Source organism: Mastomys coucha, unplaced genomic scaffold (assembly GCF_008632895.1).
Source record: "Mastomys coucha isolate ucsf_1 unplaced genomic scaffold, UCSF_Mcou_1 pScaffold20, whole genome shotgun sequence".
NCBI classification, from domain to species: Eukaryota; Metazoa; Chordata; class Mammalia; order Rodentia; family Muridae; genus Mastomys; species Mastomys coucha.
Genome location: NW_022196903.1, coordinates 65,067,799 through 65,082,942, shown reverse-complemented (window position 1 = coordinate 65,082,942; position 15,144 = coordinate 65,067,799). Strand labels below are relative to the sequence as shown.

Genomic DNA, 15,144 nt, shown 5'->3' with positions numbered 1-15,144 from the left:
GACCCCGCCCGGGCCCCTCCGCCACCAGGAGGCCAGACTGGCAGCCTTTGGTCCCGGAGGCGGGCCTCTCAGCCGAAACTCTGGTCAAAAGGCCATGCGGAGATAACACAAATTGCAATCAGGACGAAGTCCTGGTGAAAACAGCCCCGTTGACTGCTGTCATGTTTCCCCTCGCGGCTTCCCAGTAAAAGCGCCTGGCTCCTCTCTCCAAGCCGCCCCCCCCTCCAACAGCGAGAGCATTGGTTTGGCCCCTCCGTCTGGATTGGCTGACGTTTTACGCCTCGGCCCAGGATTGGAGGATGTTTGTCTCGTTCCTAGTCCCCGCGCCGATTGGTCGGTCTGCTGCTTCTGGGCGGAGCCTCCGGGGACGGTTTCCACCCTCTTGTTTACCGGCCGCGTAGTTGACGCTAGCGCTAAAGTTCCCTGTTCGGCGGCGCGGGCCAATTGCATCGCTCGCTCCGCCTTCGCCCTGCTCTCTCACGGCCTCCCGCGTGGTACGGCCCACACCTTCAGAACGCCGGCGCTCCCTCCGCCGGCGCTTCCCCGGACCCCTCGCCGAGTCCGCGCTTGGTACGGCCCGCGCCGCCTCCTCCGCTCGTGAGGGAGGCTCGACCCCCTCCCGGGCCGCGGCTCTTGGTGCCGCCCGGGAGAACCAGGTCATCGGCCGGTTCCCGTGAAAACAAAAACAATCGGCGGCGCCGCCGGGGGGCGGCCGAACGCGGCGAACCAAGGGGCCCGGGGCGAGACGCGGCGCCGCGTAGGGCGGGAGGGCGAGCGAGCGAGCGAGCGAGCGAGCGAGCGTGAGCGAGCGGCGGGGCCGGGGCGCCATGGGGCGGGCGGGCACAGGCTGCGCGGGGCTCCCCCGGCGCCGCGGCTAGCGCGCCTGCCTTGCCTTCGCCTCTCGCACCTCCCGCCCGCCGCCGCCTTGGGGGAGGAGGAGCGGGACGCGGCCTCGGTGGAGCCCGGGTCGAACCACTGCGGACCCCTGGGCGCTTGGGAGCCGAGCGCCGCGGTCTCCGGCATGGATCAGTGCGTGACGGTGGAGCGCGAGCTGGAGAAGGTGCTGCACAAGTTCTCGGGCTACGGGCAGCTGTGCGAGCGGGGCCTGGAGGAGCTCATCGACTACACCGGCGGCCTCAAGCACGAGATCCTGCAGAGCCACGGTGAGGGTGGGCGTGCGGGGTCGGGGCCCTGCGCTGCGTCTGCTGGTCCCCAGGCCGCGGCGACTTTTCCCTCGCCCGGACCCACCCGGAAACGCGGTGGCCGCGGGGAGCAGTCCGCTGCACACGGCTCGGGGCTGGGGTGGGGGTCTTGCGTGGTCCTGCGGGCCGCAGGTGTGCGAGGGATAAAGAGGGGTCTGCGCAGGACTTTGTCTAATTCTCGGCCTCACAGACTTTTTTCCCCTGGTGGCTCTTAGTTGAATGTTCTTAGCTGTGGGTTTCCACATCAGCCGCTGCTGCAACTTCGGAGTTGGAGTGATGTGAGCAGACAGCTCTTCTAAAACTCTTCCTGGGAAGCCGGTCGATTTAAAGCATTCAGCGCCCCTGCTGTAGCCTCCGTAGAGACCGACGGGGCAGGTGTCAGAGTTGCTCCTTACCTGACTTACCTGGTCCAGTTTGTATTTGTTAATAATCCTTTCAGAAAATAGGTTTTGCTTCGGTTATTTCATCAGTTGTCCTACGTCTTGTACCACAGATGTCAGGGCTAACTTTGAGAAAGGATTTTGTGTTTTTAAAAATAACATTAAAGGTCTGGTACTTTGTAGCCACAATGCTGACTCTTTCTGAATGAGAGGTAAAGGACTTGTAATATTATGGATTCATTCAAGAGGTCGGGCCCTTGTCAGTTTGTGGGCTGAACAGAAACTAAAGGGATATTTACTAGTCAGGGAGAATTGTGGATGGAGCAGGTGAGATTAAGGTAGTGTTGGCCCTGCCTCTCTCTTCTCCTTTCCTCTTCACCTTTATTACCCAAACATTTCAGTTGTGGGTGACTGCACCTGCCTGGTAAAGGAGTCTGACAACTTCTGACACAGCTGTCACTTTGGAACGCCGTTTAAATACATGGAAAACATGTTGATGGCTGCATGTGAAACGATATTTGACTGAATTGATGGTGGTGATACATTTGATAGAAACGGAATAAGATGGGGTATGGGGAAGTCTGGTGAATTTTGACTTATGAGATGAAGTTCAAGGGTTTGATGAACATAGAGCAAAGGTCTTGGGATATATGTGAGACTAAAATTGGTTGTTTCCTTTTGCTTGTGGTGTTTTGAGGTAGAGTCTCATTGTGTTGCCCGAGCCAGCTTTGAATTTATAACCTTGTCTTCATCTTTGTAGTGTTGGGATTCCTTGTGTGCTCTCCCTGTGTTTTCAGATATTTCTAGGAGGACAGTGGCGATCATAGGATGCGATCATAGGATGTGATCGAGATGAAAGATCTTAGGCTCTGAGCAGAACCAAAGTAGAGCGGAAATGAAAAGGGCAGAAAAGGATAAAAAGATAGGCTGCTTAGTTGGTACCTGACATTTTGTGGACAAACCAGATTATTTCGGGCTAAGAAAAAAATAGTGCATACTGAAGTGGAAGGCGATCAATCCAAGGTGGTTCTAGTTCAGTGCTTAAAGACACCGAACACCTCTCTTTCCCAGAGGACTCTTTGTCTTTTGACCAAAAAGGAGAAAGCCAGTAGGAAAGAGAATGAACTTAGGGCCTACACCCGGAGAGGTAGAAGGAATGTTCCCTTTTGGGGGACCAGATCAGAGACTGAGGGGTTATTTGAGAGAGAAAAGATAGAAAACAGAGTCCTTTCCAGAGAGTAAATGTGGAAGAGGACAGATGTAGTTGTAAGGTTTGTTTTAGGGAAGTTGCAGTCAGTTCCAGATGGTTAAAATGATTGTAAAAATTGCCAGGTCAGGGATTTTAGGCCTCTTTGCTGGTAGGGGAACTTTTCATAAAACCTGTGGTGTGAGGGGTAATGGGCATAGTATACCATGCTGTTATAACACATAGTTGTGCTTGTTCTTTCTCTTGATTGACAGCCCCCCCCCTTTTTTTTTAAACATTCCCGTGTAAGAAATGCCTTCCAGTCCTCTATGACATCTCTTATTTTCCTTTAATCAATTGAATAGGATTAAGTAATGAAAAGTAGTTAAAAATCACAAAAGATGGGCCGTGGTGGCTGCGCACACCTTTAATCCCAGTGCTTGGGAGGCAGAGGCAGGTGGATTTCTGAGTTCCAGGCCAGCTTGGTCTACAGAGTGAGTACCAGGACAGCCAAGCTATACAGAGAAACCCTGTCTCAAAAAACAAAACAAAGCAAAACAAATCACAAAAGAAATACATATAGATACTAGGTCTGGTTTTTAAGGTAGTCTTTTTTTAAATTTCTTTTGAGTGAAAATAAACATGCTTTGGTATTTGATTGTGAGCTTCTTGAAGCAACTAATTTCTAAATTAAAGTTTCAAGCAGGGATGCAGTGGGTATTATATTGAATCCTTTTTTTTTTTTTCAAGACAGGATTTCCTCTGTATAGCCCTAGCCTCACTCTGTAGACCAGGCTGTCCTCGAACTCAGAAATCCACCTTTCTCCGACTCCCAAGCACTGGGACTAAAGTCGTGCGCCACCACTTCCCGGTGCTATATTGAATCTTAAATCTGCTCCTTTCAAAGGTGTGCCTATTGAAAGCAGAGTTTACCTCTATTTTAAGGCTTGGAATGTGCCTTCTGGGCAAATAATCTGTTAGGCTGCTGTGATCTGAGGGAGGGGCTTCATTGGGCTTCTGTCAGGGTTCTAGGATCTTATGCTCCAAGTTTATGAGTGCTAGGTAACATTCCTGGGAGAAGAGAATAGTAAAGGAGAACCTTGGGGACTGTAAACATTACCTGCTGGATAGGATAGAGGGCAGTCATTGTGTCATACTGGTAGGTAACTTCCTGTTGCAGAAGCATCTTTTACCAAAAGTGGGAAATTAGTCCAATTTTAAAAAGCTACAATTTCTTAGGTTTATTCGAGATTGTAGTGGGATGTCTGAGGTATAGTTGTCTGATCACAGACAACTATATTAAATGAACATAGCTAGAGAATCTGTTGGAAACCAGTTGTAAGTTCACCCACCTTGCCTCATCCTTCCTCCAGGTGATTAACACCACCCTGGGGCTGACCTGGAACTGTCCAGCCAGCTCTAAATGACCTCTCTGTAACCTGAAATTGTTCTATGTGAAATTTTTCTATTAGCTATGTCTTTTTAAAATGTAGCTTTCTTAATGCATATACTTCAGGAGAATAAGGATGATATGAGATGGTCACTCATATTTGGTGAATTCGTTTATGCTGTCACTTTATCCATCCCTAGTTCTTGAGCTTGGAAAGGGGGTGAGGAAGTTTTTTTTTTTTCCTTTTTTTAAATGAAGCCCCAGCATCTGCTAGAGGAATAATATTGACATATAAGAAGGAAATGTAGGCTTTGCGTGTGAGTGGTTCTAGGGCAGCTAAGTTGGTAATAGGAGTATGAAAGGGCAGTCGAGGCTAGGGAAAGCTTGGAGAAATCTGGCTGAACTGAGTGAGCAGTTCCTTTACGTGGAGCCTAACTTTTCTTTGTTGCCTTGGATAGGGCACAGGAGTAGGAGGATGGGCCTCAGTGGGGTGCCCAAGTTGGAAGGGATAGGCAGAGTTATTCATGGCAAGTGGAAAACAGGGACCTACCAGTATGTTGATCTGAGACAGTAAGACCACTTTTTAACCTACTTTGTCAGATGTTCAAGAATTGTATTGAGCTCTGTGGCTTAGCCTGAGTTATTTTGAAGTTCACTTTCATTAACTCCCCAACTGAAAGGAGAGGGGTGTATTCCTGACAGAGTTGTGTCCACCTTTCAGTGGAAGTTTTCCCAGAAGAAAGAAATTGGCTGTAGATCATCATGGTTGCTGGATCTTTTCCAGGATGCTCTTGGTCTAATGTGGGTGATGCCTTACTCATTCGTGTATGTGCACTCAATGTTCACATATGCTTGAGTGTTTACTTAACTAGATTTAAGCTCAGTTACAGACACTGGTACTTATGAGGTCATAGACTGGATATTAGGTATAATAAACCAAAGCACACTTTGGTCTTAGTGATCTGGGTTGTGATGATTTTGCTCCTCCTTCTTCCTTTAATATTTTCTTAGTGGAAAATACAATAAAAATTTTTGTTTATGTTTTGTGGTGGAAGAAGAACAAAAACAAAAGAGACTGAAACAATTTTGTTAACAGTTTCACAATATGCTTAAAGTGTAGTTTGGGAAATTATAGAGTTAAGGGGGTGCTATGTTAATTTTTTGGTTATTTTTATACTACTACTAAAAGGATTTTTGGCTATACTGGCAATCAAACCCAGGGCCTTATGACCATTAGGCGAGCTGTTGACCACTGAACTATCTGTGTATGCCCAGCACTTGAAAGAAGTTCTCTTCCTTTTTTTTAAATTTAAATTTTATTTTGAGTAGGTAATAAATGCAGATAGTTTGAATCTTAAAAAAAAAGCTTCTTGGGAAAGCTTTGCTACTGTTCCAGAACCTCCTCATCACCTGACAGGTGGAAATGGTAGTTTCCATTTAAAAAAAAAAAGAATTTTCAGTAATGGGGCTCACTGGTAGATTTCTTGCCTAGCACCTCAAAAATTGGGGCAGTATGATTATGTATCACCTTTTAAAATGGCATTGGCTGTGTATTTACACTTAATTATCATTACGTTTCCTGAATTGGTTAAAGACACCATTGTGTGTGGAGTTATGAACACATAAAAGCATCTTAAACAATTTTTTTATGTATTCATTGATTGTGTGTGTGTGCAAGCGTGCCCATGTGAAGCTAATTAGGCAAGAGAGTATAAAAAAATATGGAAGTGACATTTTAAACTCATACTTAGATTACCAAGGTCTAAATGAATACTATTTAGGTCTAATATACTATTGTGTTCATAGAAACCAAGGGTTGAAGATTGAATGTGCATAGCTTCCAGTCCAGAAATTGGGTTGCATGTATTACAAATACGTATTGAAAAATACGCATACGTGTATATAGAGAAGTGTTGTGTGCTAAATGTGACCTGCCTATGTCAAGTGTAAATTACAAGTAGAAGGAATCGGTTAGGGCCAGGTAGACTCAGTAAAAACCAAGTAAGGTTATCTAACTCTGGTTAGATCACATAACCAGGCCCCATTTGTTGAAATTGTGCTAAAAGTTAGTAGGCACTCTTGAGAGAAGAATGACTTTTGAGCTTTGATTTGAGTACAGTGTGGTCTACAATAAACACCTAGTGTGGAAAATAGCTTGTTGAGTGGATCATAAATAAAAGTTTGGGTGGGTGGGCATGCCATTGTTCAAGCACAGTAAAAGCTGAATGGATGGGTTGCTGAGCTACTTGGGCTATTTTAAGTAGGAAAATAAAAGGTCAGTGTGTTTCCAGTTGGACTTAAAAGTGGATTTAACTTTTGTTAGCCCATTCCTGTCTAGGCTTCTGGAGGAGACAATTCTTTGTTATGTGGAACATTATTCATATAGATTTGTGTGTTATCCAATATTCTTTGGGATTCAAGTGGCATGACAATTTTAATTAAAGTGGAATTTTTAAACATATGACTAAATAGGCTCCAGTTAAGCAAGGCTGGCTCCTGACACACAGAAGGTGACATCGGGAAGTCTTGTCTTCCATCATTAATGCTTTCCATGATTATTTGCATTTTCAGAGTTTTCCCCATTTAGAGATGAAGATGACCGACCTAGATCAAAAGACAGGACCATGGCTAGCAAAATTTCCCAACATTACTTTCTTGTTTGGTATTCCTGGTCACCTTGAGCTCTGCTCATCCTGCCTGTATCAGGCAGAAGAGCTTGCAGAGTGTGGGAAGGGCACATTGCCTATAGCATATGTTGATGAAAATGGAAGAACTCTGAGTTAAATCAATCATTGTGAATTGGTGACTAGCCTGACCTTTACTGTCCAGCTTTAGCCTTGTATTCTGTGTTCATATAATAGTAAATACTGAGCTGTTTAAAATGACCTTGCCTGTAAGCTTACTTCATGTACCTTTGGGGACTTGTTTGACATGGCTTTGATGCCCTGTAGTAAATATAAAGACATTTCTAAGATTATCTCTTAGGTGTCTTCTTTTTTGTTTTTATCTATCTATCTATCTATCTATCTATCTATCTATCTATCTATCTATCTAATTCTTTAATTATTTATTATGTGAGTACACTATAGCTGTCTTCAGACACTCCAGAAGAGGGCATCAGATCTCATTATGGATAGTTGTAAGCCACCATGTGGTTACTGGGATTTGAACTCAGGACCTTTAGAAGAGCAGTCAGTGCTCTTAAGCGCTGAGCCATCTCTCCAGTCCTCTTAAGGTGTCTTCTAATACTAGACAGTAACACAGCTCAGGGGCTATCCCAGAAATACACAGATATAGCTTGTTTTAGAAAAGTTACAAAGGACAAGTACCTGTGAAATTTGTATGTAATTAGGGAGATGGAGGCTGGCATGAATTTTAACAGAAACAGTGCCTTGTAATGGAAGACCATCCATATAGACCATGAGGTAATGATGGTAGAGAAAAGAGTCTGGTTTAGGGTTGGGTATGCCTACCTGTGGTAGGGTTTAATAACACATGGAGATATGGGAAGCAGGAAAATGGATGAAGAATTGGAAGAGGGTGGCAAGAACAAAGGTACAGAAAGGGAGATGGTGGGAGAGAGTGGGATAAAAGCATTAAAATTAGGAACAGTCTATAAAATCATGGATACCAGGGAAGGAGAGAAAGGGGAAGACATTGAGTCTTGAGGTAACATTTTAGTAAGGATGGGGCAGGGGTGTGATTGGAGGCCTTTTGCCCACAACGCTCAAGTTGAAGTTTGGGCCTGTTCTTGAGTGGCTCAAGAAAAGCCACTTAGGAAGAGTGGCTTCCTAAGGGATCTTTGAGAGTGACTGGGACTTGTGCAAGGGTGAAGTCAGGCAGAGTCGAGTAAAGGTTGGGAAAAAAAAATCAAAGGATAATCCAAGCTTTAAGCAGGAGTGAAAGAGATAATTGGGGTGTGGGGGGGAGACAAGCTTGGAAAGGTAGGAGGAAAAATGTGAGTTTGATTTTATTTTTAAAATATGAAATATTTAAAAGTTACATTGGGTTCAATCATTCAGTTTTTTGAGATACTTAGAGATTAAATGTCTGTATTTTGAATATGGGATCTTTAAAAATAAAGACTATTTAGACGACATTTAAAAACTTGTACCTGCATATCTCTTTTCTCTGTAGTTCTTGTCATATGTGCTTTGAAGTCCTCCACCCCGACCAATGATGGTCGTTGGTTAGTTCTCTGCTCCAAGAACACTGTTGTCTGTACCATGCATTTGAGCCTTTAAATACAAACTTGATTGTTTCAGTTTTCCTGCTTGATACTTTAGGCTTGTGATTTGATGTAGTGGTCTTTAGTAATGTCCCTGACTTGGTATACCCATCTGTGAGTTCACTGCTCTGTCGTAAATGGTCAGAAATGATTTCTTTATAGATTTGCTAATCTTGAGTAAATGTGATGAGTGTGTCCCCTTCCTCTGGGTTAGGTCTGAAAACTTATCTATTGAACAGCTGTAGCATAGGCTTTAAGGTTGTTCTCAGGAAGGCCACAGCTCTCCTTGGCCATGTTTAGCATGTAATACTATGAAATAGTCTTTTTTGTTTTTGTTTTTTTCGAGACAGGGTTTCTCTGTATAGCCCTGGCTATCCTGGAACTCACTCTGTAGACCAGGCTGGCCTCAAACTCAGAAATCCCCCTGCCTCTGCCTCCCAAATGCTGGGATTAAAGGCGTACGCCACCACCGCCTGGCTACATTTTTTTCTAATATAAAAGTTCAAGAGTTTAATCCAATTTTCAGATATCTCTTAAACTTTCTTCATTCTGTTAAAGGGATGAATTAAATATCCTTATTTTTTAAGTAGCTGGTATCTTACTATAAAGAAAGGAGAGGCAAATCCAGATCCAAAGTACATGGTCATCATAGCCAGTAACCGCTACTTGTTTTCCACTGAAAATGGCAAATTCTTCCCTGGACCCTCCTCATAGTGGCTGCGACCATGGAGGTGGTGAACCTCCGGATACTCTGGCCCGACATGCTACTGATGGAAGTTCTTCAAGGAACACAAACACGGAAAGCAGAAGAAATGGCCGTACCATCTCACTCTTCTTTCTTCATGACCTTGCTAGACAAGATCTGAGTTTTTATTTGGGTGTAGTTAGGATTATGTTTTCTAAATGGATTTTTATCTCTCTGCATTGTAACTTGTTTCCTAATTTGTTTTCTCTATTCTGTTAAGATCTCTGTCCATTTTGTGAAAGTGCATAACTCAGGAGAGTTCAAATGCAGTATATGTAATATTTATAAACTAATTTTTTGCCTCTAGCATGTTCATAAAAATATATAAATAGGGTCTGTGATTTCTAGGAAATCTGACAAGTCATTTTTACTGAAATATTTTTATCTTAGGTGGTAGGTTTTAGACTTTGAAAATCTGAATCATAATTTTCTTGGGTATTAGCAGTACTTTTTTGTGTTTTTGTTTTGCCTCACTGGTTTTATAATGTTCTCTACTGTAGAGGGCCCTGTCTTGTATGATTACTGAGAAGCCTGTACATGATGGTGTATTGGCACCTTTAAGCTCTGTTTTAAAGACCTAATTAGAACGATTGCCAGCTGATGGGCACATATTTCAATCTTGTGCATTTGGATGCTGCTCACTGCCAGTTTTGGTTTTAACAATGGTATATTTTGTTAACAGTGTATGCTTGTGCAATTGTTTAATATCATCTTCCACCCCATATGAAAATAAGCACCAGACAAATTGGAAAGTTCAAATACTGGGTCAGAATTTAGTTGTCAATTTTACTATCTTTAACTTGATTGAACTTAGGTGGGTCAAAATGTAAGTGAATATTACCACAGTTGGCCACATGGATTTCTTAGCTCTGTGATGAGTAAGGAGAAATATAGAACAAATAAAGGGTAGAAAGTACTAAAAATGCATTGGTGGTTTATCAAAACCATACTATAACTAGAAATTTTATAGTTTTAGCCCTGTGAGATATTTCTTTTAAGATATTTACTCTGCTATGTTCAAATATCAGGATGTACTTTTTGAAGAATTATTTCTTTGTGTGTGTGTACGTACATGTGTTGAGGTCAGAGGACAACTTTATGGAGTCAGTTCTTTCCCCCTTTTGTGAGTTCTAGGGGTCAAAGTTATCAGGCTTGGCAGCAAGCACCTTTACAAACTATCTCATCATACTGGGATGTATTTGATAAACAGACATTGAGATGGGTGTCTCTCTATCTTTAACACAACTTAGGATATTTTTATTTACAAATGAAGATGCTAACTCAAAAGTTACTTGTGTCAGAATACAAACCTGTGTATTCCTGCCATATGGTCATAGCAGGTGTTTGAAAGCGAGAAGAAACTTATGATGGAAGGGGAACAGGAGGACTTACTGTGCCTTATTTGAAAATAAGAGTGTGTGCACGCATAGATTAATATAATAGTCTAGGGGAAATAGTGGGAGGAAAGAGAAGGAATGTGTATGTGCATGCATTTGAAAATTCTGTGGAACTGGGAAAGGGGTACCATACTATTATTTCCAGGTTTATGTTGGCATTTGGAAAGTGTAGGCCAGAGTGCTGTTATGTAGGAGACACTAAATTCTGCAAGAATCCAGGGAATCCACAAACTGCTATTTGTGAAATTGCTGGCAGTTTTAGACTATGTTGGTAATACCAGTCTTCTATGCTGGACTTGAAATTAAGAATATTATGCAACATCATTAGTTTTATATTCATTTTTAAAAGGATTATTGAGCCTGGTGTTGTGATGCACACCTTATATATAATCCTAGTATTTTGGAGATGGAATCAGGAGGAATGTGAGTTTAGGGGCAGTCTAGGATATAAAACTTGACCCTGTAAAAAGCAAAATAAGAAAACTTCCCCCACCACCAACAACTGAGTGCCTGTTATATACCAGTCACTATAGTTAACTGTTAGGGATTGGGTACCGTGCTTCAGTTAAGTTTCTTGGGAATGATAGACAGGTATTACAACAAAGTGTAACACCCTGATTGAGAAGCACTGGATGTTAATGAAACAGACATTTTTGTAACATACTGTTTCTGTGAAACTAATGGACATAAATCCTGAAATGACCAGGCACAGAAGCTGGCAGATAGACCTGGACTCCTAGGCAGACATCACAAAAACCATGTCAACTCAGTTAGGGGCTAGTTTAGTTTGGTGAATGTCTGGTTCTGCAGGAGTCACTGACAAATTTCTGAAAATAGTATACTTAAAATCTTTTTCTGAAACAGAAGGTGCTAGCCAGATGTGGTAGCTCATCCCTAATAGCAGCACAGGGAATCTGAGGTAGGAGGGTCACTGAGTTCATGGGTGGCCAGTTTGGCTAGCAGAGTGAGATCTTTTCTAAAAACTACTACTGCAACAACAGTGACAACAACATAATAATAATATAAATACCATTTATTTTTAAACATGCTATTCTGTTACATTTAAAGTGTCCCCCTCCCTATACTGGGGATCCTATATGCTAGGTAAGTGAGTTATATCCCTGTAGTTTCAGAAATGATTTTTAACTCCCCTGTTGTGTGTGATGGTTGAGTACTTGGTTTTAATATTCTAATTAATGATCATGGTCATTTAATCAAGTCATGTTAGATGGGACCTTATAATATACTTGTCACTGTCGATGCTAGCAGTGTCTCCTCAGTTGTTGTGCATTTGTATGGGGTCCAGTGAATCTATCACATTAAAAGACATCATGAACACAGGACTTTATCCTGGGTGAAAAGTGGCCAGCCTGAGCTCTTGATTTAGTTACAGTAAAGATTAAAGATGGTTGTCTTATTATTTCTATTTATATCTAGGAAGTAAGTGAATTAAATTTGTTTCACAGGAAGGTTCTAGAAGCAGGTTGTGTTTTCATAGGAAATTCAGAAAAACATTAAGACTTCCCCATTAGGGGCTAAGAAGATTGATCTTATCTCAGTCAGTCTGGTCATTTTAGTGATTTTCAAGCCTGTTTTTTTTACCTCTGTCTGCTTTCCACTGAGTACATTTGAAAATGAGTCAGTGGATTCTCTCTGAATGTGGCTTTTCTTCAGGTGATTCCACAATAAATAGTTTCTTGGGCTTCCAGATAGGAAGGCATTGTTTAACTGCAGGAACATGTTATGAGAAATGCCGTTAAGGAGCTTTGTTATTGTGTGAAGATTGTCATGTACTTACATATCTAGATGGCATAGCCTCTTGAGTATCGTCATATAGGTGGCCCATTGTTATTGAACCATTTTCATGTAGTATGTGACTGTCTCAGGTCTTTGACTGCACTTGGAGCTCACTGATTCAGTAACACTGTGGCCAGCAACCACCACTGACTCTTCAGCCTGTCTCCCCAGCAGTGGGGTTACAGGTATGTGCTGCTGCACCCAGCTTTTTATATCGGAGATGGAAATCCTCATGTTTGTGTAGTAAGCACTTTACTGACTAAGCCAGCTCCCTACTCCCCCCACCCCTGGCTGTTTTTAAATTGAATTGTCATGCTGTTGTTGAATTGGAAGAGTGTGTTTTGTTTTATTATTATTATTATTGCTGTATTGAGGGTTGTACCTGTAACCTTACACAAGCTAGGCAAATGTCCCGCCACTGAGTTATACTTCTATCCTGATACATTGTGTTTATGTGTGAGAGAGTGTGTGTGTGTGTGTGTGTGTATGTTTCCTTGTAAGTTTAGCTTTGTCCTTGATATATTAAGAATATGATTTGCAAATATTCATACTGTTCACAACAGTATGTTCTGTAACATACACAAATTGTTAAATGATATAAATGAGTGCCAGAGGAATGGAATGGTAGAGAGAATGGGAGTTAGCAGGGATTCAGAAGAGGGGGTAAGTCAATGGACCAATAAGTTTGTAGAGAAGGGAGGCCATTTGTAGAGGAAGACCACTGAAGTTAGGCAAGGTTTAGTACAGACCTCATTGCCCCACACTGGTGCAGTCAAAAGCTTCTGCTGCAAAGGAGAAAAATTAGACAAATTGTTGGAAGTTGGAATCGTCTGGCTTAAAGTTTGTGTGATTGTGTTTAGAGATGAGGGTCTTTCTGTTTGAGCTGCCCTGTACAGATGGACACTTGGTAAGCACTGCCTTCTGTTTGGGGTCAGGTTGCCTTACTGTGCTCCTTTTCCACAGCATTTCCTGCAACCTCGTAGGTTGTCTTTTCCTGAAACTTGAGAGAAACTGTTCTTGTGGTTATGCCATCTCTGCTGTAATCTAGTGGCCAGTGTTCAGTCTACAGCTTACTTAGTGTTTTAGCATAGTTCTTTATTCCCTGTATCTTGGCAGATTTTCTTTACTCTTGATATATATTTTTTTCCCAATACTATATTTGACTTCCTCCCTATCATTAGGCTTCAGTAGTCTGTTTGTTTGCTTTTCAGTTCTACTTCATGTCTGCCTTTCACCACTTCTCTGATCTGTACCGTGCTTTCATGTAGTTTCATAGTTTAAGAATAATTGGTGTGCCCAATAGCTTATGCTCTAAGATCAAGAATTAACAAATGGGACCCCATAAAATTGCAACGCTTCTGTAAGGCAAAGGACACTGTCAATAGGACAAAACGGCAACCAGCAAATTGGGAAAAGATCTTTACCAACCCTATATCTGATAGAGGGCTAATATCCAATGTCTACAAAGAACTCAAGAAGTTAGACTCCAGAGAACCAAATAGCCCTATTGAAAATGGGGCACAGAGCTAAACAGAGAATTCTCAACTGATGAATACCGAATGGCTGAGAAGAACCTAAAGAAATGTTCAACATCCTTAGTCATCAGGGAAATGCAAATCAAAACAACCCTGAGATTTCACCTCACACCAGTTAGAATGGCTAGGATTAAAAACTCAGGTGACAGCAGATGCTGGAGAGGTTGTGGAGAAAGAGGAACATTACTTCATTGCTGGTGGGATTGCAAACTGGTACAACCACTCTGGAAATCAGTTTGGCAGTTGCTCCGGAAATTGGACATAGTACTACCAGAGGACCCAGCTATACCACTCCTGGGCATATATATCCAGAAGATGCTCCAACATGTAATAAGGACACATGCTCTACTATGTTCATAGCAGCCTTATATATAATAGCCAAAAACTGGAAACAACCCAGATGTCCTTCAACAGAGGGATGGATACAGAAAATATGGTACATCTACACAATGGAGTACTACTCAGCTATTAAAAACAATGAATTTATGAAATTCTTACGGAAATGGATGGATCTGGAGAATATCATCCTGAGTGAGGTAACTCAATCACAAAAGAACACATATGGTATGCACTCTCTGATAAGTGGATATTTGCCCAGAAGATTGGAATACACAAAGTACAATCCATAAACCACAAGAAACTCAAGAAGAAGGAAGACCAAAATGTGGATACTTCATTCCTTCTTAAAAATGGGAACAAAATACCCATGGAAGGAATTGCAGAGACTAACTGTGAAGCAGAGACTGAAGGAAGGACAATTCAGAAACTGCTCCACCTGGGAATCCTTCCCATATTCAACCATCAAATCCAGACACTATCGTGGATGCCAGCAAGTGCTGGCTGACAGGAGCCTGATATAGCTGTCTCCTGAGAGGCTTTGACAGTACCTTACTAATACAGAAGTAGAGGCTCACAGCCATCCATTGGACTGAGCACAGGTTCCCCAATGAAGGGGCTAGAGAAAGGACCCAGAGAGTTGAAGGGTTTGCAGTCCCTTAGGACGAACAACAATATGAACTAGCTAGTACCCTCAGAGCTCCCAGGGACTAAACCACCAACCAAAGAGTACACATGGTGGGACTAATAGCTCCAACAGCATATGTAGCAGAGGATGGCCAAGTTGGTCATCAATGGGAGGAGAGGCTCTTGGCCCTATGAAGATTCTGTGCCCCAGTGTAGGGGAATGCCAGGGCCAGAAAGTGGGAGAGGGTGGGGTTGGTGAGCAGAGGGAGTGGGGAGGGAGCAGGGTTTTTTATTTTTATTTTATTTTATTTTATTTTATTT

The 15,144-nt window shown here is 42.5% G+C and overlaps 1 protein-coding gene and 1 pseudogene across 1 annotated transcript in view; one reads left to right on the top strand and one right to left on the bottom strand.

Annotated features, from left to right (window-relative positions):
- Positions 1-510: 510 nt before the first annotated feature.
- Rmnd5a (required for meiotic nuclear division 5 homolog A) overlaps positions 511-15,144 on the top strand; it is a 50,092-nt gene continuing 35,458 nt past the window's right edge. Inside the window, exon 1 of the mRNA XM_031382125.1 lies at positions 511-1,163. Within this exon, the coding sequence (XP_031237985.1) occupies positions 1,022-1,163 (142 nt within the window). The 5' untranslated portion in view covers positions 511-1,021. The remainder of the gene's footprint in view (positions 1,164-15,144) is intronic.
- LOC116099058 lies at positions 8,931-9,256 on the bottom strand (annotated as a pseudogene).